Here is a 27,710-nt window from a genome sequence, read left to right as displayed (position 1 = left end):
TTATATCCAACGGTAACACCACTAACCGAGTGTTATCACTAATTACATCAGTACGCCACTGGTCCCCACACTGACACCACAATACCACTACACCAGCGCCAGCGCACGTGCAACACATTTGTTTACACGCACACACCTCCATCGAAACTCTTCGGAGTGGTGCGTACCCGCCGCGAGTTCGAAGCTCGCACATTCTTGTACAAACCGCCGAACGAAAAGGTACTAAAAAAATCCAAGATAACAACATTAAAAAATTCGTTTTAAATTTTCAAAAAGTCATTTACAGTCAGTGTGCTCTGGTGCGGTAGAAAAAATCAATTTTGGATTTTTTTTAGTGGTTAAAAAGTGTGAATTTTGGAAAAATGCATAATCACGGACCGAACGAGCGGCTCACGCCGGGTTACAAGGTAAGAGGGTGCCGTGGTGCACGCGGTGCAGTTTTATCGATTTTTTTGAAAAAAATATTTTGAGGGGGTTGTGCGCGAAATTGGATGGATTTGCCACTATGTGCTTATTATCACAATAAATACTAAAATTTGATAAATTGATGAATTATTTTTTTAAATTACATTTGACTGTATGTGTTTTTGTTACAAAAAATCCAGGACGTACCATTTGTATTACAATGTTCGATTTTTATATTTGCTATTATAATAAACACATTGGAGAAAAACATATTTAAATTTATGATTTAGGCCAAACTGTGCGGCTAACACAGCTCTTTCAATGAATCACTGTACTTTGTCGATGGAATTTTTTTAAATTTTAAACTCTTATCAATTTTAGTATTTGCATGATAGATGCATTAATATATAACATATCTAATTTATATATTGTGATACAAACGGGTGTCATGGAAAGCTCAGAAATATTACAACAAATTAAAATGTTGGATTTTTACAGCCCCGCACAAACACTTATTTTATGAAATCCTTTATTACTATAATTTTCTAAAAAAGCTCTTTGATTTCATTATTTGTCTGAATAATATATGTAATATATGGATAAATTTATTAAGTTTTTGATAAAACCTATAAGTTTTAGTACTTATAATAAGACACACTTTGAGGAACTAAATATCAAAATCATGAAGTTATAGGAAAAACGGTGTGCTTGAAAATGGATAATAAGAATCTCAAGTATAATATATCATTATATCTATTATAATTCAAAATTTTGTAAAAAAACTAAATTTTACTACTTGCTATCATAATAGAATTTAACTTTATAACACTTACGCGCTTGTTATGTAAAATCCACAATTAATCAAAGCTCTGTTAAAAAATCGCCCTAACAGCCCCTTTTTTTAAATTATACTATAGCTTATTAAATGTGATATTCAATGGTATGGTTGATTAGAGTTTACACCTGTAGCACATTTTGATAAAACCCTGTTTAACAGAAAACTTCATTGGAAAACGATTTTTTGATTTGTGTTATAATAGATACTTTAAGGAATAATATATCAAAATTGCAAGCTTGAGCTTCTAGCACACGTATTTATTACAAAACTAAAAGATTTGAGTTTGTAGTACAATCTATACGTACCATTTATACTAAAGAATATGTAAAAATCTCCAAAGACAGAGATTAAAGAATTACATTAGGCAAATACTAAAAAACAAATAAAATCTTTATTTATTCTTGAATTTATTTATCGCTTATTTATATTCTTATCTATGTGGCATACGAATTAAATGTGTTACGCATATTTAATTAACCGCACGGTAAAACCATTTAAAAAATTTAAATTCCCATTTAATTTACAACTAAATCTATTGTTTTTAAATTATTCCACATTCGTAATTAAACTAGTGGTGTATGGCCTAAGGCGAAATCGCCGTTGAATAAAATTAATATTAATAATAATATAAACTACATTTTAGAATCTTGAAAGTTGCATCATTTATATGCATGGTAAAAAACCTAGCACGAAATATAGAGCTTAATTTTAATTGAAGAATTGCATTTAGTCTTGCACTTAAAATGATTTGTTAAGTTTTAATTTTATTTATTCGTACGATTCGCTTAAGTAAAAATGTGGTATTCCAGAAAAGAAACAACCCTACTGACTTTCACACTTTTCATTTAATTTAAATCTCCGAACGATATGCGAGAAACAAAAAGGACTCTGCTGACAAAAAAATCTAAATTACCATGGACTCTACAAACTTCTGCACTTCTAGTCCATGTCTCCAAAACATAAAAATAAAACTTCATTTAAATCTTAAATTACAAGAAGTAGAAATAAAATCTTTTGTCTACAATTAATTTTCTAAAAATCCTCACATGCCGGTACGGAACCCAGAGTTCATGTAAAAGCTTTTCTTTTTATTGATTTCTGTTTTATTGTCTCACGTGAGACTTTACGATGGAAAATTTATTAATTTTATAGCTCAATAAAATTTATTATGACTCAAAATGTTAATTAACTTTATTATATATCGTTATAAAAGATAATTTGTCTAATTACACATTTAAATCGTGAAGTCGATACGTTCTGTACAGCTATTTGCAAATGATCAATGACATTGTTAAGTACATCTTCTATTAACAGCACGTCCTGTAGATCTCTTTAAAAAGGACATCCAACGGTAGATTACATGTTTACATCATACTTGCTGTCAAAATAAACATTTTAAAATATAATTTATTATAAGTTAGAAAGTCGTAGCACAAATAGAGCGTCCTTCATCAATCTCTTTGTAAAAAGCCATAAAACAAAATTTTTATATATTTTGTAAATTTGCAACTATAGAAACTATTTTTAGTGTTTGGCAAATTGGCACAGGACCCAAAAATGTGACATTGAATACATACATATTATACTAACATACATATATGTATATATGTATTTATTTTTATAAAAAAAATTCCTATCGACAATTTTGATAATTTTCATCCACACATTTACAACATGTGGACATACGTCTTTCTAAATTGTTTGAACAGATGTTACGAATCTTGTGTAACTAATTTCTTATAATATATATATATATATATATATATATATATATATAAGCATGATATTAATCACTTACAAGTTTTACAAATAATTTATCAATTTATTAAAAAAACATTGTATGTTTAGATTAAAATATTTTTATTTATGTAGTATTTTGATAAAAACTGTCATAATACAAATGTTGTTAAAAAACTTATCGATTTTATCATTTGTTGTCATATTAGAAGCTTTAAGGTATAACATATTCGAATTACAAGTATGTAGAACAAAAGAAGCGTCCTATAGAGTTCCTTGAAAGCTCATTACACCCTCCACCAGTTAAGTACTAATATACACTGTGATTGGGTTTCCTTTCCAGTTTGATAAAAAACCATTAAACTTGGATTTTTTTTCAAGTGACCCATTGATTTCAGTACTTGTTATTAAAGTAGATCTGTGTAGATATTACTATATAATTTTAAGATTGTAGTGCAGACTGTGCGTCCTACAAAGCTCTTTAAATAAAAATAAAGGCTTTAGTACAAACGGTGTCCTGTAAAGTTCTTTCGTTCGGTATATTAAATATTATCCACATTAAGCATTATAAATATCTATGTGGTATATATTTAACCAAAATACCACATAAACCACATGTATTATCTGAACGTTTCAATGTTACAAGTCTTTGCTTAATAACACAAACGTTTGTTCTTCATACAAAGTTTAACATTGAGAGACGGCAAAGTTACATATTTGCGAAGAAGATTAAGTGCGAAAAATCTCACAGTAAATCAAATATTTACTGCGCCGAAGGCAGGTCCATGACGTACCGTTGCACATATTCATAAACAAAGCCAGAGTTACAAAACCCAAAGGTAATTGATGGAATTCTTTATAAATCGAAAATATTTTAAAGGACTCGTCACTTTTTCATTTCTCCAATTATAAAGTTGTAGTACAAACAGTGGGCCCTGCTGAGCTCGATGGTTCTCTTCCACATGTACACAACTAAGTTCGATAAATCAATCGAGTTTTTAATGGAAATCTCTAGTGAAGGCAGGTCCAAGGTATACATCTACCTAAACAGCATACTTCGGAAATTCATTAATAGCTGATAGGGTTCCGCACCCAATATTTTAGATACGTATCTTTACACAGAAATATAATAATATTTTATATGATACATGTAGTTTCCTGGAAATTTGTATATGTACATATAAACGAGTGTATGTATACTTATATATTATCTAATCAATAGTTCAATTTCCTCTTTTTTATCGCGAAAATTCTAAAATAGTAAGTTATCACCAGTTAAAAATCGCACGTTCGTGTTATTTTTGTCGCAAAATGCCAATTGAATATTTGGTTCGTAAACCAAGAGGAGAAAATAATGAAAATTTCAAGGAGCTCTGCAGGACATGCTGATTGTACTATAAACTTGTAATTTGGATATATTATTTCGGGAAATATTTATTACAGCAACAAACAATAAAACTAATAAGTTTTCTCGTAAAATTTTGAAATATGAGAGTTTATATTTAAATCAAACTAGTGTTCCTTACTGTACTTTATGAGACTTATTTAATGCATTCTACAGGACTCACCATATGTACTAAAACTTTGTTACTTTTACAAATTATAAATATCTATTATAATAAGTATCTAAATTATAAATAGAAAAGTTAGGAGTTATAAGAGATTTTATCAAATTTTTTGTCATATGTAAAAAGGTTATGAACGATAATCATCGCTATAAATATTTATGAATTTTTAACAAATACTAAAATTGATTTATCATTTAATACAAATTCAAGTTGTAAATATTTTTAACAAGTTAATCATTGTCTGAATTGCTTCGACCGAGTTTTTCGGTGTTCTACAGGACACCACAGTTTATAATTCGAGTACATTATATCTCACAGTATCTGTTATACAACTAATACTAAAAAGATAATATTGTTAACAAAATTCAAAGCTTTTTTATCATGCCTCTCATAAGTAAAACCTTTATCTTAAATTGACAAATTAGTATCTTTTTGTATTTGATAGCAGCTCTGATACATCTCTGTACCCAGTATTTACCTATAATTATATAAAAACATAAAAATACTGCATAATCTTGCATTTCCAGTATTAGCTTTGAATCAGTCATCTTTTTATCTTTGCTTTTTATCTTGGAAATCTTGGAATTTGCACCTATTCATAAAATATATGACACGGTTTATTGAATGAATCATATCTATGCCAAAAAAATTGTTATCAGACCGTTTTACTATTTATGGTAAATACCTGCATTTATAGTAATTCAGAGATGCATTTAATTTAATTTAATAATTTCTTTGTAAATGATTCGATTGACTGATCTGTTCAGAACATTAGTATACATTAAATCTATAATTCGATATAATCATAAACTGCAAACAATTGAAGATTTTCAAAAAGAGTCACGGTCTATATACTCGTATATTGGAACTGCAAACCTGGCCGAAGGTACATTTACCAATCTTATCTTTCGTAACTTTTAAACCATGCGATTAATGTAACAATAATTTTTTATACATTTGTTTATAATTAAATATGAATCAATTTTGTCTAACACATCAAGATCGTCCAAAAAATCGGTATACTCATAAATGGCGTTAGAAAACAAAAAGCTTCAGAGGTATTTGAACTATGTGCATGATATGAAGAAATACCAAATATATGGTTACAATTGTCCATTATATTTTTCATAACTTTTGAAATATTTGATTTCAACGTACATAAATAAATAATCTACAACTTTGTATAACACCACAAATCCCTATGACCACTCATCATTCTCATAACGTGTATTAGTATATATCCGTGTATGTCAGCGTACCGGTGTGTGAAAAAGTTCAAAAAAAGTCTCGGGTTAATGAATTGATTTGAATTTCGCAAAAAAAGTTCATACGATTGCGAATATGTGTATCATAAGTTGGTCATAAGACTTTTGTATGTCGTCATAGCACATGACTCAAGAGAAGACACACACAGACACAGGGCCAATTGTATCCACGAGGAAGACTATATTTAGTTGTAATTTCGCACGCGAATTTTTTTCCATTCACATCCACGTATTGAATTTTTCAATACATATATTTATATATACAAATTAAAATTCATACCTAGTTTTATTGATATATGAGTCATACACACATGTCTTTTTTTATTTGATCTATGGAATTAATTTAGTGTCAATAGTTTAAAAACCGTACATAATTTGATAAAGTTCATGATAACTCGAAATATTTATATTGTCAATATAAATATTTGTTGTAATAAAATATACTTTAAGGTATAACATATCCATAGTAGTAAGAAATGTGCCTCCTGTACATACCTTGAAAAACTCATTACCAACTTCATCAGTTAAAGAGACAATTCAGCAGACTGCACCGTTTGGTAATTCAGCGTTTGCACTCAATATTTTGATAAAAATATTTTTAAACCAAATTTTCATTAGGTAATTAATTAATTATTACTTTTTATTAAAATACACATTTACAAAAAACGTGTTTAAATTTTGAAGGTATAATGTAATTAATTGTAACAACTTGTCAACATTCTCTGGTAAATGTAATTATATATAAAGTGCAGAATGATATTAAAATTGAAAAAAAAATTTTTTTGAGGGTATAATGCAAACTTTATTTTAAAGTGCATATTTTATATGGTGGCTCCAAGAGCTTTTAATAACGCGTATTTGTGTACAAAAACCAACTTTGACACAAACAGGCAGTATTGATACTCATCCTGACCAAAAGCTGTACTGTTAAAACATGAATCTGAAGTCTAAATATTAAATTCCGATTTTTTTCTTGATCTACTGGAAAGTTCCCAAATACATTGTCTACGATTGAAATTTTCCATCACCAAAGTTTCATGTTTATTGACGAAAGACGCTCATAAGCAAGAAGAGGGCGATCGAAGAAATTCTTCACGAATCATAACCATAAACAAGGATGATCGAGGACAATAGAACAATAGTTGTCATCAAATTTTACCAGTTTGGATATCATTGTGTTTATTTTAGGAAAGTTACAGGAACTGTAACTGTCAGCAAGGTGTCAAATTCATTTTTTGGAAATATTAGACACATGATATCCTAGGTTGAAGATACTTCGATAAAGAATAATTCTTTCAAGCATGTGTAATCGTTTTTGGAACTATATCTTAAGGGGCACAGGAAGCTATGGGTTTTTCAACGAGCTCTACAGGACACACTCTTTGTGTTAGCGTCTTCTAATTCGGCTATATTATACCTCAAAGTATTACGACAAATATTGATGGGTTTTATAGCAAAATTTTGTGTTTTTGTCGACTATGCAATAGCATATTTTTATGGAGCTCTGTTGAACGCACCGTTTGCTCATGTGCTTGTCTATTTTAGTAACAAATACTAAAATCAATGGTCAAATTATTCAAAATCAATGTTATAATTTTTTTTATCAAACTGCACATACGTATATTTATTATATAAGTTAAATATTAATGAGTTTTTCAACGAGCTCTACAGGAAGCACATGTCTGTATCCTAGACGTGAATGGATACAAATACTAATCATAACCTCAATAAAGAAAGTAATGACTTGTTCAATGGCACAACGTTTTATAATAAATATTGCAAAAAATGCCATAAGTAATGATCACAGACACAGGTACAAATGTGTGCGAGTAATTTTCATATTTCCATTTGTACGTTTTTACATAATGTTATTTATATATTTTATTTTCCTCGTTCAAGGTCCTTTTGATAAGCGAATATATTTCTTTATGCGTCGTCTATACGGAACAAATGTATCGAATGGCAGATCGATTGTTGCAAAATTATTTATAATTTATTCAGTTGCATAAATAATGCAAAATGTTCTTCTTTTTGTTGAAAAGGTCAGGAAGTCATGTGAGGAATAGAATATATACATATATTTGTTAAATATTTATAATTTTACTTGACTTGACGACGTCATGTACTTTGCATGCAATTGTTTCTCATGTAATGGAAATGAATACATTTAGTTTTAAAATAGACATATTAGAGTATTAAATATTTAAATTACAAATAGTTCCAAAAATCTCCCAATAATTTACCAATTTTATCCTGAGTTAATTTTTTCATTATATTTTGAATTATCTTACATTTCTAAATCTTGTTAAAAATTACACTATTTTGTATTATGGTTGGTAATAAAATACTAAAATTACAACATGATGATCTAAAAATCTAAAATCAATCCACAATTTTATTTCAAGCTATCAAAGTTCGAAGTATGTTCAAACGGTGCCATCTGAAAGTTTGTCTATAATTTTGAAAACAATTTGCAATTTTTATTATTTCGTGTTATAGTAGATAGTTTGAAGTACAAAATACTAAAATTGCAAGGTCGTCACTATTTTCAGCATGGTTTTATTATTTAAATTATAATTTCGCGTGCACGTAATTATTAATTGTGACTCAGAGTTAGATATATAATTAATGGCGGAAAGAAAATTATATATATATATATATATATATATATATTAATAATTTGTTGTTTTTGAATATGCTCTGTGGGCTTGACAGAAAACCTGAAGAGAGACAAACGTTGTTCTCAAAAAGTTTTTAGTTAAATTAATTTTTTTTATTCATCTTTATATTTTGTTTCATTCATACCCATGTCTATCTTTGTTTAATGAATAAAGAAAAATCTAACTCAAAAGACAAAATACAAAATAGTAAGGGAAGGGAAAATTCAATCCAAGAAATCTAAAATCTAAGAAATAAGATTTCTTGTTAACTTTGTTCAAAATATATATTTTTTACATATTGTTATAACATATTCATAAGCCTTGTATAAATGATTATGTTGTTTCGTATAACATATTTCTGACAATAAAAGTCTTTTCTGTAAATAAGACAATAAAAGTCATTTTGGTGTTTACAGCTATTGTTTTCAACCTATTTTTATGACTGGCACAACCGTCCTGAGGGTGTTGTGACACTCGTCTTTTTTGTATGAATTGATTTTATGACTAATCAATCGTATTTAAGGACAGTATTTCAGTATTTTCACGTAGACAAATACTCGAATTGCCATTTAATTTACTTTTGTCCCAGCCTTCTGGTAATTTAACAAAATAATTGCTGATCAGAAAAGTGGCACAACCGTACCCAGTCTCCACTACAGTGTAAAAATAATTTTTATATATATATATAATACAAAAACAATGTATATGTGTACATATGTATGCGTGTGTGTAAATTTTATGTATTTTTCATCGTTTCAAAGTAATATGAATATCTAACGGAGATGGACATAAAATAGAAATTAGATTTCTCTTTTGAAGACCCACAGAGATGCATTTCTTTAAAAATTAATTGTTTTATAAAAAATCTTAAATAAAATATTTTTGCAATATGCTTGCAAAAAAGTTGGTTCAATATAAAATAAATAGAGTTGTTGATTCTAATGATACTTTGATATTTATTTATCCTTAATTTATATTATCATGATTCTTGTCATATAGATAAATTCATTGATGATTTGTTGAATCAGTCATTGTGTGTTAAATTAAAAAAAAATTGACTAGAAATTTAAAAAAAGTCAAAAATCGATCCAAATTAGTTTTGGATAAACGGGAAAAAACTATTCATGAACGAGCCTTGTAACGTATATAGGCAGTGGCGTGTGTCAGGAAGACACACTTATCACCTTTTCATGTAGCATACAGACGTAAATGTTTATATCTAATATTATATCAAAATATTACCTGGTTCGGCCCTGCATCGATCCGTGTGCCATCACGCGGTTCTAATTTCGGTCCAATTCCGTACAAATGCATCCGCGCGCATACAGAATCGTGTGTGCTTTATTATCTATCATCTATTCATTCTATTTTAGTTTAGCACATAAAATTAGATACATTCAGATGATAATGGACATTCAGAGATATCTTTTGGAAAAGAACAAGGAATCGAGGTCTTTTTTTAGTCTTTTGGCGAGGGAAGTACTTTTACGTATGCTTAGATTTTTGCTTGGGTCTCAATAATAATGATACCGGTCCAAACAGACCATCGAAAGGCAACATTGTTGGAAGGATCTATCAATTAAGATGATCTTTCTTCGTTTCCTTTAATTGGGGTCATTCCTACTCCTTATTTCTATCTATGAGGTCTGTGAAGACATTTTTGCAAATATGCTGATGGCGTACCAAACAACCCCTTTGTCAACTTCTCTTTCGTTAGTGTATCTTGTATAATCAATAATACATGTGTTAAGATTTGTAATACGAACTTTTCTCATAAATTTATTAAAGAAAGAAAGGGTTGGTGAACTTGAAAAATTTCCTAGGATTTCATTTATGTTTCTTATTATTAATTTTGTAAAGAGCTTTCTAAGACTTTTCAGTACCGAGTACACATAATCTCACTATATATAAATATGCATTTGTTATATATTTGCCATATATATAACGTAACATTGTAACTTTCACAATTTATGATGTATTCACATTTTGCCTACAAATAAATTTGCGCTCATGTTACGTTTAATAAGATGCACATAAATACCATAAACTACGACACGACATGACAATATATTCATATATAATACATAATTATATATGTATATTAAAATTTAGTCAGAAATCTGACAGAAAATTTCTAAATGAAAAACATTATTATATTTCCACAATTGTTTTCACGTTCTAATTTAATCTCATGGAGTTTGTGGAATCTTTAAAACCTATTCCAAAAAAACAAGTTTTCTAAATGATCTTATATGCCGAAAACCCTCAAACTTGTCGAAAACATCAAAATTATAAAAAATTTGAAGAACTCTTTGATTTTGTTATTGAACCAATTGTCCCTGAATATATTATACAGTTTTTTATATGAAGTCAGAGAGGATAAAACAAAAATTATCTACTATTATCTTTAACATCTATTCCCCAGCTCCCTTTCTACTATATTTTCTTTAAATGCGTATGCGTTATTTATATTCATACATTATCTACACACCGTCAGCGATGTATTGAATGACCGGCGCGCAAAAACCGGTTACAACCAGATCTGTTAGTGTTTCTCAAAGTTTCTCCACATCCATACAAACACACAGTTTGTTCGATCAGTTTTTGATCTGTTCGAATCGGACGAGCTTTTAAGATTTTAGGGCGATTTAAGAAAAAATCATCCTTGTGGCCATGCGTGAACATAAGGGATTCAAGGGACTCTGAATCTAATTCAGAAATGATAATCTCTATAACAGTGGTCAGGGAACCGGGGTAAAGTACCAGAGATGTGGTAAAGATGGAATTTTTTGGGGGTAATAAGTATGTATTTTTAATTGATATTTACTGTATTTGCTACGTAGTTGTCCGTATGAGGGTAATCTCTCTTCGCCATGGGGGTAATATGAAACGAGACAAACATATTTTGGGTTAATGATTCTAAAGTTTTCCGACCGCTGCTCTATAGTATCCATGACGTCAGCAAATACTAAAATTGAAGATTTTTTTATTACCACGATATATGAACAATTGTTTAGGTAATTACAAAAAGCCTCGATTTATATGATTAAACAAGAGGTTAATTGTTAAATTAATTGTAGGCGTACTATTTGTACTACAATGCTTGCTTGCAGCTAATATAACAACAAATACTATAATTAATAAATCTTTCGATCCTTTATAATTTTTCAGAAAAATATATATCATACGTTTTGAAGCTTTGTGCAAGTTTATTTGCGATTCGAGTATTGTGATTAGATAATCCGGCGTTTGAAAATTTTCCGCTTTTCATTTTTGCACGAATATTATTATTATTGATAACTCACACATACACACACATTATATATATAACGTTAATTATAACATTCTATTTTTTTTAAAAAAAATACTCACTTTCAAACATAAGCATATGCAATTTACAATTCAAATCTAAAAAAAGCACTACCATTATCATGTTAGTTTGTATAAAGAAATTGTCATGAACGTACGCGAGTTGTAATTTTTAGGCGAGTTTGTATGATGGAACTGCTTTTTGTGGACGCTACCAGTAATTCTTCATAAGAGCCCGTTTGTTAATCTAGTGATCGATTTTTAAGATTTTTGGACCATCCCCTTTCCCTTAATGATACTTTGTGATATTTAAAATTAGCCCCCACCCCAACCCAACATCACATGTAATTTCAATATCTAGAGAAAATCGCGAAGTTTTTGAAAAGGATAATGGATTTATTTTTCAATTCAGGTAAACACTAAATACAAGTTATATTTTACTAGATCCTCCCCTCCCCACTATGATATCATGTGATTTTTTGTCAAACCCATAGATAAAAGAAGAAGTAAAACCCCTACCTCACTTATAAGTCTGTCGTGGTGATTAATGGACCTTCCCCAAGTTTGAATAGAATAATCCTTTTATCATTTTGTATGAAATGATACAAATATCATTTCTACCGATTATAAATGATCATTTCTACGTATGCACCTGAACTTCACAAAATTTGTATGAAGGAGTCGCTCTGTACGTAGTATGTACACGAGCTTCTTCTCTCAATAAGTTTTCATGAGAGAATCGCTATGTACGCACACTAGTTGTAATCTGGATGTTATTTTGTATATAGAATCTTACAAAAGTTCCAGGTGTTCAAAAATAACTTGTGGAAGTACCGTGTACTACAATCTTGTAATTTGGGCATGTGAATCTTTAAAGAATGTGTTACGACAACAATTACTAAAATCAATAAGTCTTCTAATTTTTGCACAATAAAGGCCATATTTGGTTCAAGAAGCCGCTTGAATTGCAATGTTGCAAATTTAGTATTTCTCACATATCAATTATGAGATTTTTTTTAAATTACGGTGCTTTTTTTAATCATTAGATTTTTACAAACCGGTTTGAAATTACTTGCAAATTTAAGTTACCAAATTCTAATCAATATCTATTTATCTATCGATTCGTCGCGGTGGATGAGTTCAGTGACATATGTCGTTGTTTTCTATCGCAGAAGTAGCAGAAGAAGAGGATTTATTTAATGTGAATACAAAATGCGCATGTGAAACGACAATCTAAATATAAACTAGATATTAACATACAAGTTGCCTAAATGTCCACGTGGAATCTGAAAACATTAGGGTTAGGTCACATAGATAATATTCAAGGTTGTAATTCAAATCCTGCGAGAGTCATAATTTAAATTCTGCTCAAAAATTATCAATTTTAGTATTTGATTGATTATCAACATACTTTTTTTGAAAATAGTAACGCGCACTAACAATGAGTGCCAGACGCCACATAGTATTTAATTACAGTTTCATGTTCAGTTTTAGCCTTATGTGCAATTTGATTACTTACTCATCACATTCCTTTCGATAGTTTTAACTGGATTTTTTCAGAAAATGTTCCACGACACAGACTAGAATCGTATTCAAGATAGTAATAGAAACCTATAGTCTGTCAAGGCAGACGAACTTGATTACTATGATTTCATTAATTGAATTTCGCGAAACTAAACATTTGGTTATCTAATTTACTGATCGATTGATGATTTTTTGCAGAAAAAATATTTAGTGAATAATAAAAGATCCAATTGATATTAGAATCATATAGGACTCTCGTGTTCTTGTTAACTTCCTTTAGGGTAAGTTATAGTAATGGGCCAAAAATCGAAAATGAATTTTTTTTACATATCTTTACACTTGAGAGGTTTGGCATGTGTTGACGGAACAATGGTTTTTGGAGAATAAAAAAAATTTTTGAACAATTTTTTTTGAATATCGAAAAAAATTTGGATTTTAATTTTGATTCTAGCTAATATACTTGAAATAAATAATTTTAACTTTAGAATTAAGTTTATAACCATGGCATTGAACGGCTCAGAAGAAAACGTCCCCTTTTCGATATTCTTCAGTAATATGTATAATTTCTCGTAAGCTTAATTAAATATTTCCACAACAGAACTACATTTATAAGCTAGACATATCCAACATCGAATTGGATTACCAATGTGACCTTTCGACCCTTTTTCTTTATTTAATATACCATCAAAATTACTGAATGTTGTATAAGAACGACAGATTGTAATTCGCAAATGTAAATAAAAAAAAAGAATTCAGTTTATATAATTCTTAAAATTTTTTTTTTTTTTTTTTTTTTTTTGTAACAATTTATTTTTGTTAATCAAGACTTTAATGTCTTAGAATTATGAGACAAGATTCTTCATTCTACTCCCCTTCGAAGTGGATCAAGTTTTGTTAATTTACTTTTCATGTAATTTCATGTACAATTTATAAAAGCTTTTATATTTTGTCTATAAAATACGAACAATGAAATTTACAGTATTTATAATAATATATTTGAAAACATTTAATATTTTTCGAATATTTTATTACAGTACGGGAAGTACCATACACCACTAGTTAAAGTTTTATAATTTTTTAAAAAATGGTCAAACCCAAGTTTTTGTACAAAATTTTACACGGTGGAGTAAAAACTATAGACTTTTATGTAACAATAATTAATGAAATTTTGCGGAACAAAATGGCAATCAACCAGAATCATGTGATATGTATTTGTTTCAAGTTCCAAAAAACATGAAACTTGTTTTTTAAACTATCTGCGTCTCTCATTTATCTACTAAATTCTTCGAGACAAGTGACAGTGTACATAAAATGTAAATTTAGAATTTCGATCTCCCGTCCTCCCGTCCATTCTATATTTTCGTCTCGTCTCATCTCTCTCAGCGACGGCGACAGCGACAAGATTTTGAGTTTTAGTGCAAGCGCGAACACCAGACGCGGTACACCACCGCCACCACCAAAAAGGATAAAAATTAAACCGCCACCGAGTAATCGATACAAGTAATAATCATACACGCGCCTCCTAATAATCATTCGTAACACACTAACAATAAGTATCAGCACCACCATTAATAATATAAACCACCACAACCCCACACCCCAAAAGATACGTCCCATTATATCCATCATAATAACCGATGACATTTTTGCATCATAATTCAAAAACCGTAAATTCACAACCGTAACAAATCAAGAGGACCGAAAATTTGTGCACCACCATACTGCCATCATCAACAAAACCACATTTTTGCACCACCATTCTAAACCACCTAATAGAACAAACCACATACTCACACCTTGACATTCATTCTCACCATAATATACATCCCTAATAATCTACCACCCCACTAATTATTGATACCGCCATCATTTGCCACCGCTAAATAATTGTCACCACCACAATTCAGGAAAATTTATGAAACTTTATCCCAAAAAGCTGCAGTTGAATTTTCGTGACGCGTGAAGTGTAAAATAGTGTTTTTGGTTACGTAATATTTTTGTGGATCATTTTCGGATACTTTATTTTTAACACGAGCAGGTGAATAGGATACATATAATATATTGTACTATATATAGTACAATGGTATAAATAGTTTAAATAAATACATTGATTTGAAAGCAATTTTTTTGATTTGGGCTTTGTACCCGAAATCTTATATATGTCCAAAAAGCTCAAGGCGCACCGTTTGTATAACGAATTTGCAAAACGACAAATAATAAGGTTTGCAGGATACAGTCTCATTATTGCAGTTTGTACTACAGTCTCATTATTTCTCAAAGTGTATATTATTTTGACATATAATAAAATCAAAGTGTTTTTTTTTTCAAATTTTTGAGTACTAAAGGATTTTGCAAAACAAGTGCATGTGTATAGTGTGAAAACGTTGACCGTTGAACGATATAATTGAGATCTACAGGACGTACCGTTTGTACTAAAATGTTGCAATTTAAATATATTATTCTTCAAAGTGTGTATTATATGGACTTATTTAAAATATAAGTTTTCCTGCAAAATTTTGAGTTAAAACTAAAGATTCTGCTAAAGTTTGGACTTGACCTGTTTTGTATGTAAATATTGTACGTATTTAGCTAGCTGCACAGGGCACACAGTTTGAACTACAATTTTTAAATTTCGTTTTTATAAAAAATCTATTAAACTAAAACAACTGAAGTTTCTTTGAATTTATAAACTGTGCACTAAAATAATTTACAACATTTGATATTGAACACCACTCTGGATATTTGCACAAATTCTTCATAATCATTTATTTTTTGCAAGGTCTGTTAAATAATAGAAACACAGGCGGACAGACGGACGGAAAGTTCTTATTTAACACTTAACACTTACAATGCGTATTAGAAGTTTCAGTAATTGGTGTTAAAAACTATTATTGATTTTGTAATTAAAATTTATTTCTCTAGTCGGGAAACAAATATCACGTGGAAATTGTTGACGAAACGTATAATATATACATTAATAATATATACATATACATACACACACACACATATATGTATAAATAATATGCACTATTTTCTTCCTTTTTTCACATTCTTTTTACAGTTACGCATATAGCATAGTTTACTCAATTTTTTTACAACTCAAAATTTTTGTAAAAAGTCACCAATTTCATTATTTATGGTCGTAACAACATATCTAAATTTCATCATTACAGTACAAATGGTACGTTCTGCAGAGCTCATTAAAAATGTTATCCGTCACTACATTATTATTGCCTTTTCGCCTCTTATTGTTAGCTAGATTTGGGGAAAATAGTAATTGTTTTACGTTCTGTAAAGCTTCTTGAAAATATATTTATTTAGTGATCCAAATCCAAAATGATATTTAAGAAATCCCTTAAAGTAGTATTTGTCATCATAGTAGACACTTTGAGGAATATAGTAGCCAGTAATCATCAAGTTGTAGTACCAGCAGTGCTTTCTGCAGAGTTCTTTGAATAAGAACAATGACAATCTCATGTATAATATGTAATTGTCAAGTGACTCTATTTATTATCTCTTATAATTTAAAAAATTGCAAAGTATACCAATTATTTGTTGCCATAATAGATGGTACATCTTGTAGAGCTCAAAATTAGGACGTATTTAAGTAGGTATCGTTTTTGCCAACATATGCAATAAAAATATTATAAATATTTGTTATAAAAATCATTCACAATACTAATTCCGTTGTAATAAAAGTTTTGGAGTACCACATATTAAAATTACAAGTTTGCACCACAAACCATACGTCCAAAAGCTCATTGAAAGCTTCATTGAGATTTTAGTTGGACCATCTACATTTTTTTATGCCGTTTAATAATAAAGTATTTGATTAATTAATATTAATGACGCATTAGACATACATGTTCAAATTGAAATAAAAAATTAATGCTGTGCATTTAAGTATGATTAATCATATTTAATAGCCAGTTGAGGTTCAATTAATTTGTGCATTTATTTATTATATTTATTGTAACGAATGAAATATGAAAAATTTAGAACCGTTTGAATGATCTATAATAATAATATGTAACGCTATAAAAGTTCCAACTAAGTCTAATATCGACAGTTTTAGAACCGCTGAGTAGGAACCGCAGAAGTTTTACGATCGCAAATAATCGTTTAGCAAAATATCGATTGCTATAAATTCGTGGAAGATTTTTTTTACGATCGATTCAACGATCGATAATAATTATGCATTCTTTATTTCATAACGTTTTTTGCTAAGCGTTAAATTACACAATTTCAGAGAATTGGAATAGATTATATTATGGGAATTGATTTTTCTGCAATACTAACTAATTAGATTGCCTTGAGGGCAGATTTATGTAATTCTCCTAGTGAAAAAAGCACAGGTGGATCACATTTCTAATAATTTTACAGAATTCAGTGCTTGTACTACTACCTTTTCATGTTATTTCTCGAAGTGTCTATATCCACAAATAATAAATTCAATATGTTTTTAGAAAAAAGAGTGAATTAAAATTTAATAAAACAAGTATGTATGTGCGGGTGTGAACGCTAAAATAACATGCCTTAATATTTTTGAGCTCTGCAGGACATACCATATGCTCAATTGTGATACAATTCACATATGTTACTCCACTTACTATCTATTTTGATATCAAGTGCTAAAATTAATACAATTTTTAACAAAAACCTTATTTTTACTTTAATTTTTGTTTTGTTTTATTTATCATAGCATCTATACGATAAGTACATTTAGCTACACGTATAGACAATTTAAAAAGATGGCGTGTGAAGGATAACTTTCTTATTTATATTTCATGAATATTGTGTATAACACATTTCTAATATATTTGTTATAAAAATTAGTACCAAAATTATTGATTTATTAAACAAAATTAAAAACCTCATAATATAATATGTGTATAAAGAATTTTAAAGCAATATGCACTCTACAAGTATTTTGTTGTAATTTCTCTCTGGAAGTATTTTTTGCTCCACGCCAGTGGATACATGCTTATGTAAAAAAAATAAAAAAATATTTTAAAGTGCAAGACTGAAATGTCGATCATCTTTGATAAATTAATTATTAATTTCATTCATCTAATGAATTTGTTTATAGAACAGGAAGTTCTAAAAATTTGTCTTAAGGCACTTCAGGCCTTTAGATTTTTTGCAAGGTCAGAACAAAAAATTAAGAAAAAACCTTGGCAGTCACGATTCCATTAAAATTCGTAAAGTAAATTTAACACGTCGATTTATAAACAATCATCTGCTTACAGCCCCGTTGAAACGATTCAATTAAAGTTAAGTGCAGAATTAACGCACTTAATAATGCTAATTGTGAATAATTCATATTGAATTTGCAATGTTTAAGTGATTCTAAATTTAATTTAACACCAAGGAGGAGTGACGACAACGAAAATAAATTCGTAAACAAATCTTAATTGTTATTATTGCGTTTGTAAATTGCATAAACAAATTTTGCAGCGTGATTAAATAGAGATTCTTGAAAGATTTTTCTGATCTTATGTTTCTACAATCTCCAGATACAGAGGGGCTTAATCATATTGACTTAATGCATTCTTGAATATTATTATTATTTTTAGTGCAGTTTGCTAAAATCGTTTAAATGTTTGTACTTTTGTTATAGAAATTATAAATTTGATTACCTAAAACCTAAGACGTCGATCTACTTTTACACTCATACCTGTAAATTCTTTTATTACTATATATTTTGTAAATTTTGCAACTTTATCATTAGTCGTAATAACAGAGTCTTCAACAAATGATAAATTAAAATTTCAAGTAGTATAAATTTCAAGGTTGTAGTACAAATGGTATGCCCTGTAAAGCTCATTGAAAGTATCATTAACCTTTTCAATGAGTTAAGAATAAATCCACAGATTCAACTTCAAATTTCAATCCATAAATTAATTTACATATAAATGTTTCTCAGTCTTTAATTTATTTTAATTTGCATATGAATGCTTGTCAATCTTTAATTATCGATTATCTTTTCCAGAAAACACAATTGCGACCGATGATCGCCGAATACAATCCAAAAAAACAAGGCGTAAAAACGGAGCTTTCGGACCTTGTGATGGTGAAGTAAGTTCTCCAAAATATTTTTTCTAAAATAAAACACAAGCCCCCTTATCACAACAAAAACAACATAAATGCAACAAATCTGCAGCTTTTTTTGTGCTAATCCGTGTTGCATCATCATCAGCTAAAAAAAACATTTTTTTCTTTCTAATCACCATTAAATTTTTCTCCATAAACATAATTATTTTTCTTAATATTAGAAACAAAAAAAATGTGGCAGAAATTTCAGAAAATGTCCTTGTAATGAACGATTTGTTTAGCTTTTGATGTAATGATGTTTATTCAAGGGTCGTATCCGAAATTTTTGTCTGTGCAAAAACACGCAAAAGTATTATTTTTCTAAAAAATATACATTACGGGTTTTTGTATTTTTTTAAATTTAGACACAATGATATATGAGTTTTTTATATTTGTAGCACAGCTCGTTTTACTTGAATTAACGCAAATAAAAAATTAAATTTATTTTATTGATTAAATTAATTAAATCTAACCATGTTGCATCGATTTGTTTATGAATTACGTTATACATAATTTATAATAATTTAGCTTTTATTGATCTAAATATTAGTAACACGAGCTGCCAATTTTAATTCCAAACTATTTGATTTTTTTTTGCAAATCTGCTGATCAGGTTACAAAATCGAAAAAAAAAATTCTTAATTTTTTTAGTCATAGTTAATTTTTTATAATTTTATAATTTTTAACTTACATTGTTTTAATTTTCGAAAAACCATTCCATACGTTTTGCTAAAATTCGTATTTTTATTATAAACTCAATTACAATTTATTATAATTTTGTAAGTTTTTCATAAATTTATATAATTACTTTTTGCAAAATTTGTTACTTTCTTATAATTTTCTCATATTTTTATTAAGTTTTATACTTATTATCATAATTTTCTATTTACATTTCAAAAAAAAAAATATTTCCATTTCATTTATATATTTCTTATTCTTATTTATAAAAAAGTTATAAAAATCCCATCAATTGCAAAAATCTAAACCAAATTAAAAATGATAATTACCATTTTATGAATTATTTTTGAGAAACCTAGATTTTGTATTTATTTTTTCGACTTTTATCAAAGTTTGATTTTATTATAAAAACTTTTATTTAGTCAGCTGGTTTTGTAGTTATGTTAAACAAATAAAACAAAAATTTTAAAAAATTATATAGGATTATCGTTAATAAATAACTAATTCAATTTTGTTTTATTATTAATCGGAATATTAAATAATTAAATAATTAAAAAAACTCATGTATCGTTGCCATTTTCTTATACCATACATATCATTTATACTAAAGTTTTATAACGCGAATAAAATAAATGAAAAAAGCATTCGATCATTACTTCTTTTACACAAGTGTATTTATAATTTTGCGTACTATTTATAATACAACTGCTTTAATATTTTATTCGCGATATAAAACACAAGTTTATTTCTATATCATATGCATCCATAATATGTCAATTCTTTTGTCATAGATTAAAAAAAAATACGTGAAGATTTTTTTAAAATTCTGTAGGGATGATTTTTTTAAATAAAAAAATGGAAAAGATCGCGAATTTGTTTTTGTTTATTTTTCACACGCGATTGGTTTGTGTCCCACGTGACAATTTTTTTTTTGACTTGGAGAGATATTTTTTGGGTTTTCTGCGAGGCCATAAGTATTATTTCAGAAATATTAAAAATTTCTTAAATTAAAACAATCTTGTGTTCCAAAAATTATAAAATTTTCATTCACAGTTGCCTAATACCATACAATCCAAAACCTTATTCAAAACATATATCTAGGATATTTTATTTGAGAATTCCTAGAGTCCTAGAGTTTGATCAAATCTAAAAAATCCAAGAATTCATTGAAATCCTAAAATTCCATCAAATTCCCGACTTACATGAAATACAAGATTTCCATAAAATTTTATAAAACTTTATTATTTCATCAAATCCAAGATTTGGAGACTTCAAAGATACCGTAAAAATCTAATTCGATTTCTATAAAAAATATCATTTCAAATGCAAGACTCCATAAAATTTAAGAGGCAAATTCTATAAAACCCAGAAATTCCAAAAATCAAAGAATTCCAGAAAGCTTAAAACAAATTTAAGTTCCTTAAACCGAGAACATCCAACAGATATCTCCAAACTAATTTGCAATTTTTTGCCTATTTTTCTATTTTATTTCACTTTAAAAAAATTGCAAAGTTGTCTCGCAGGATACAAAACCTTCGCCAAAATATAAAAATTAAAAAAAAAACAAAAGAAAAAAATTTATCGAAGCAGTTTCTGAAGCAGTAACACGAACGAAGACACAACGACAACAGCAAGATGGCTAGAAAGCAAATTTGCCGTCAGAAAGAAATGCGAGCAAAAAGGTTTTTTTTTTCAAAAAAAAAACAGGCCGCAGCAAAAAATTTCTGACGCAAATTAAAAATTTGAACGAGGAGAAGAGGATAAATGAACGAACGAAAGAACGAAAAGATCCGGTATCTAAATCTAGACTATATATATATAAATATAGTTAAATATTCTTCCTTTTCTTCTTCAATATTAGTATTATAATTAGTCGATAGTATTATTCGTTTTATTTTATTTAGATTCTTTTCCGATTGCCCGATTGCAGGAGACAAAACCAAAAGTGTTTTCATGATACTAACAATCAATAAACTATCGGCGATGAACATACCCTGTAGACTCTTGGATATATAGTATTAATATTATTATTGGTCCGGAATAGAATTCTCAGATCATGAATATTTTTTGTTTTTTTTTTCAATTTCGCAAAAAATTGCATTTCTATTCCATCTGTCTGTGATCTGAAATAATAATAATATCTGTGCCTCTGTATTCCTTTGGGTTACTTTGCGAAATAGATAAAAGTTGAAACGATGAAAAGAAAATATATATGGCGGAGAAAATTATATGTTTACGTCGACGACGAAGTCGATATGTAAAAATATGTCATGAAAATTTATATATATATATATATATATATATATATATAATCTTATGTTAGATAATTTAAAAAAAGTCTTACGTGAGACAAACATATTTACTCTCCATTCAAAAATCGCGCGTCATATAAAAAAATTATTTATGCGTCTGAAAAGTCTTTAATTCTCACTGGGACATGATAAATAAAATAATATTACTTGAAACAAATCTTATTGAGATATAAATAAATGAGTTCGTTCTATACTGAATATCTCACGTGAGATAATAAAAATAATCGGCGGCATCCGAGTGGAAAGGGTTCAACTTCATCACTAGACATAAATAATATACATTAAAAAATCTTACTTAAGAAATGAAATATACTATTTGAATACAATAAAAATCGCACATAACTTACTAAAAATCTGTGAAACATTAAAAATTATATGAGATATAGATTGTGGATTTGATTGTATGTTATAGTCTCACATGAGACTATAAATGTGTATAATAAAAACATCTAAATTGAAATATAAAGAAATAACGTATACACGTTCGAAATAAATAAGTTAGATATGATTTTAAAAAAATCGCTGAAACCTCACATGAGATAAATAAAAAAATCTTTATCACGTATCTTTTTCGGTGCAAGATCACCTGCGTCATACGCTTTCATCGCTTTTGATTTTATTTTTTGTGAATCGCAACATTCGCCAATTTCGAATATAAAAAATAAACTTCGTTTCTTATATTTTTGCAACAATAACTCATTATTTCTTATCTCTGACATTTTGTTTCCATTGACGTTTTATGCAAAACAATTTTCGTTTCGGCCAAGTAAGTACTCAGGAAGATTGCGCAAGCGATTTATTAATAAGCTCGCGAATTTTTGGCAAGTTCGCAATTTGCGAATTATTTTGTTTTGTTGTTATTTTCGAGTCAAGTGGCGACCACGATTCGAATCTACGTAATAATATGTTTATTTATAAATATATTTCGAAAGCTACGTAATATCCAAAAGAAGGACATGCTTGAGTACATCGCGCCGAAACGTATTTTATCCACTGAGAAAAATCTCACTTGAAGTATAATCACATCTGATCATTACTTTACATCTAGATGAGACACCAAAATACTTATCTAGTTTCATTAGTGAATTTCCTTCTACAACGTGTTATATTAACAATAGGATGGATAAAGTCTTCAAAAAACACAAGCAAAATACTTTTACGAAACCCACAGTGTCGAAGTTAGAATCATAAGTTATTACTTGTATTAAAAAATCTGCAAATTATTTTAGGTCCAGAAATAAAATATTCCAGAAGTAAAAATTTTACCATAACTGGCGATCTGTATCATGAAAACGCATTTTGTTTTGTTTTTTATTTTTTCAAAAAAGAATATTTATAAGTTTCATTTCATTTCCTTTAAATTCGTGCCTAAAATAAATAAGTCCTAAGTAATTATCCTGATATCATCTTTAACTTAAGTAGCCTTAGGAAGCAAATTATTTTTAGTTATCATTCATACTTTGTAGTGCAAATTAATAAATTCATTTTAACAATAGAATAGAGAAATTAGTTTGATTCGAATTGTTTTAATAAATTTATTGCTTTGTTGTTATTTATTAATATTAGATAATTAAATTTAGATAAAATAGTCAATTTAGTCAAAACTAATCATGTTTGAGGCCACTACTGAGATTAGCTAGCCATTAGTTAAGTATGACAGGTTTAAGTATCCTTTAATTTACTGGAAGATCTTAGTCCTAAATTTTAAGGTCAATATAATCATTATTTTATGAATTAGTTTTGGTTAAATTGCCTAACAAACCACTTTTCTCCAATAAAAAATGGAAGATGAAAATTAGAACAAAAAGTGATGTGACTTTTAATTAGAGGATAGAACCTGATGACGATAAAGCAAAATTCAATCAATTTCAAGTGCAGGTTCCATCCACTAATCTTGAATATTTGTAACACATCCTATGTCGATTTCTGATCTTCAATTTCTATTTTGTTGACATAAAGCATTTTTTGTTCGTTTTCTTTTGATTTGGTGAAAACGCAAAACGATTCAAATTTCAAATCCTAGAGACATTGGAAATAGATTTAAGGCTAGTCGTTGTGTGTCAACTTCTGGATTTGTGAAAAAAACATCGCTGTGCGTTTTCAGAAAAATCCTCGATTAATTTTAATTGTGTGTGAAAATTTATCAACAGCCTGACATCCTAAAATATGCTAAAGATTGAACCCTGCTGCTCTTTCAGCAAATTTTACTCAACTCAACATCCTAAAGTAAGATTATTCTGCTTACAACAATTTTACCATTTTACCAAATTTCACATATATTCATTTCAAAACACAATTTTTTAATATTTTTGTAAAAAAAATCTTTTCATTACATTAACCCGTTCCGTGCCTGCCGGGACGAATTTTTTTTATAGATACAAATGCGAACAGAACGATGTCCCGATTACAACAGTGGCGGGTTCCACCCTTCCGCTGGTGGAGATGCCAACCCATGCGGATGAGGAAGAAGGGGATTACGATCCGTTCGAGCACCGGAAATTGGCTCATCCTACATCGTAAGTTATGGATTTTGAATTTTTTCGAAACCTAACCTATTTGAACCTATTTAACCGTATTTGTTATTCCCCAGGGATCTGGACACACTAATCCATCTGCTAAAAGGCTCCCTAGGCAGTGGCATCCTGGCGATGCCTTTGGCTTTCCTCAACGCTGGTCTATGGTTCGGTCTATGCGCCACATTCATCGTCGGCGGTATTTGTACGTACTGCGTCCACATTCTTGTGAAATGCGCTCACATCCTGTGCAGGAGGACCCAGGTTCCTGCACTCGGATTTGCTGAAGTCGCCGAAGTTGCCTTTCTGGCTGGCCCAGAGGCTGTTCATAAATTTTCGCGACTGGCTAGGTAAGAGAGTAATAATATATCGAGGTAGGAGAGAAATTGATGTTGGTCTTATGTTTTCAGGGCTATGATAAATATGTTCCTGGTGATAGATCTTCTAGGATGTTGCTGTGTTTATATAGTCTTCGTCTCGACAAATATCAAACAAGTAGTTGATTATTATGCCGATGGTAACCTGGATCTTCGCGTCTATATGGCGATGCTACTGCCAATTTTGATAGTCATGAATTTAGTCCGTAATTTAAAATATCTATCGCCTTTCTCTATGATTGCTAACGGTCTAATGGCAACTAGTATTGGTATCACATTCTACTATATAACTCAAGATTTGCCAGCTGTCGAAGACCGGCCGGTGTTCTCTCAGTTTCATCAATTACCATTGTTCTTTGGTACCGTGATCTTCGCTTTGGAAGGTATCGGTGTAGTTATGCCTTTGGAAAACAACATGAAGACACCAACTCACTTTATTGGATGTCCTGGAGTGTTGAACATTGGCATGTTTTTCGTCGTCTCCTTGTACGCGGTTACTGGATTTTTAGGATATCTCAAATACGGCAATGATACACAAGGCAGCATCACTTTGAATTTACCCAAAGACGAAGTGTAAGTACAGTGAAAATACGATATGTCCAAAATGGTTCTAATATTTGCATTTATTTCAAATTATCATCCATATCCTTAGACTTGCTCAATCTGTGAAAGTGATGATCGCCGTAGCAATCCTGCTGACCTATAGTTTGCAGTTCTACGTCCCTATGGAAGTCATTTGGAAGAACGTCAAACACCGTTTTGGTGCCAAAAAGAACGTCGCCGAATACACTTTGAGAGTAATCCTTGTGACTGCTACAGTGGCAATCGCAGCAGCCATCCCCAATCTTGGACCATTCATCTCCTTAATCGGTGCCGTCTGTCTGTCTACATTAGGACTGATGTTCCCCGCCATCATTGAGCTGGTGACGTATTGGGAACGCCCAGGATTGGGTGTCTACAATTGGCGTTTGTGGAAGAATGGTTTCTTGATATGTTTCGGCATTCTGGGTTTCGTCACGGGCACCTATGTCAGTATACAAGAGATAATCGAGGCTCACTAACCTCGCATGATGACTGACGACTTGCCAGAGGGGAACTCTATTTTTTTCGTTCGGTAGTTGTGATTTTATTTACACTTTTTATAATGGTTCTTTCGGCAAATTCGCTGGTCGAAGATACGTCTATTTTAATAGATGAGGTGAGACGAGTGGATCTAGTTAGAGTTTTTTTACTTCTCGTCAAAAGATCCTTATGCTGCTCTTTCTAGTTCGTAATGAAAACATTGTAGTCAACAATTGTAATACTATATTATATTTACGTTAAATAGTTATAACCAGAGGTATGAATATTTATATTTGTAAGTTACGAAAATAAAAAATTCGCAAAAAAATGAATAAAAGAAAAAAATCAATAGAAATATCCAAGTCATAAATTTATATAGTTTAACGTCAAAAAAGATCCAAACCATTCAAGGGGATTGTCTATTGGTCGTGTGAGACGTTTTTTTCACGGTGAGAAACAAGCAAACTGGTTGTGGGTCTCAAATATAACGTGAATGTAAATTATTATTATCTCATACAAACAATTTAAATGAGATATCTCTAGATTCTTGTGCAACTAATGGACGTCCCCCAATAAACTAAAAAAAAAAACAGCCACTGGTTATGCTACAGACAGACCTTCGGCCTTCATCATATTTATAAATCTTTATATATATATGATATGTAAAAAATCATATATCTCACCTTGCTCGATGCAAATATCCAATATAGAACCGAAAAAAATTAAAAAAAAAAAAACTTGGCTAAGTTTTATTTAGCTGCCTATCGATAAATAATGTTGACACTGTGATTCGCTTTCGTTGTGTAGAAACGAAGGTGATAAACTAATAAAGAATTTATTAAAAAAAAATAATTATAAATAGGTACACAGAGTATTTGCCAAAATTATTGTTTTTTAGGTATAATCTTGTGTATTGAATACAATAGGCTGGTTCTGGGATAAGCTTGATCTCTAACTCACAGAGAACAAAATAACTTGAATTAAAGACAGCATCGAGATTAATCTGTTACTTGAAACAATGCATCAAGCTTATCCCAAAATAAGTGTATTGATTTTATTTTTATATAGATATAAATTTAGGTCTTAAGATTTAGGGTAAAAAAATATTTGAAAAAAAAAACAAGACGCTGATTTGTAAGTTATACGAAACTCAAAAAAATAGCTTTTCATAAAACCAAAGTATGAAAAAAACCGTTAATACATATCACAAAATAAATAAAGCGAGCTAAAACTAAACAAATTTAGTTTTATAAAGATGCTCATATTATATATAATGAAATTTAAATAGATTACTATGCCTTGAGATATAAAAAAGTATCAAAATATAATTCATTGAGAGAGTGAAATATAAAAAACATAACCCGAG

General features: G+C 29.4%; 1 protein-coding gene across 3 annotated transcripts; it reads left to right on the top strand.

Moving 5' to 3' along the window:
• The first annotated feature begins 284 nt into the window (after window positions 1-284).
• Window positions 285-27,710, top strand: LOC113375798 (proton-coupled amino acid transporter-like protein pathetic). Of its 3 annotated transcripts, none has more exons than XM_026615745.1 (6): window positions 285-407; window positions 19,302-19,387; window positions 24,768-24,908; window positions 24,983-25,255; window positions 25,316-25,855; window positions 25,935-27,710. In XM_026615745.1, the coding sequence occupies exons 1-6, from the start codon at window positions 363-365 to the stop codon at window positions 26,341-26,343; spliced, it is 1,494 nt and encodes a 497-aa protein (XP_026471530.1). In that variant the 5' UTR covers window positions 285-362; the 3' UTR covers window positions 26,344-27,710. The 3 variants fall into 3 exon arrangements, with proteins under 3 accessions (XP_026471530.1, XP_026471538.1, XP_026471536.1); XM_026615753.1 differs by lacking the exon at window positions 285-407 and adding an exon at window positions 14,647-14,806; XM_026615751.1 differs by lacking the exon at window positions 285-407 and adding an exon at window positions 14,647-15,344.

The sequence above is a fragment of the Ctenocephalides felis genome, unplaced genomic scaffold (genome assembly GCF_003426905.1).
Source record: "Ctenocephalides felis isolate EL2017-DRISC unplaced genomic scaffold, ASM342690v1 CF-g0.4_SCAFFOLD_00845, whole genome shotgun sequence".
NCBI classification, from domain to species: Eukaryota; Metazoa; Arthropoda; class Insecta; order Siphonaptera; family Pulicidae; genus Ctenocephalides; species Ctenocephalides felis.
This window is presented reverse-complemented; position numbering and strand designations above follow the sequence as displayed.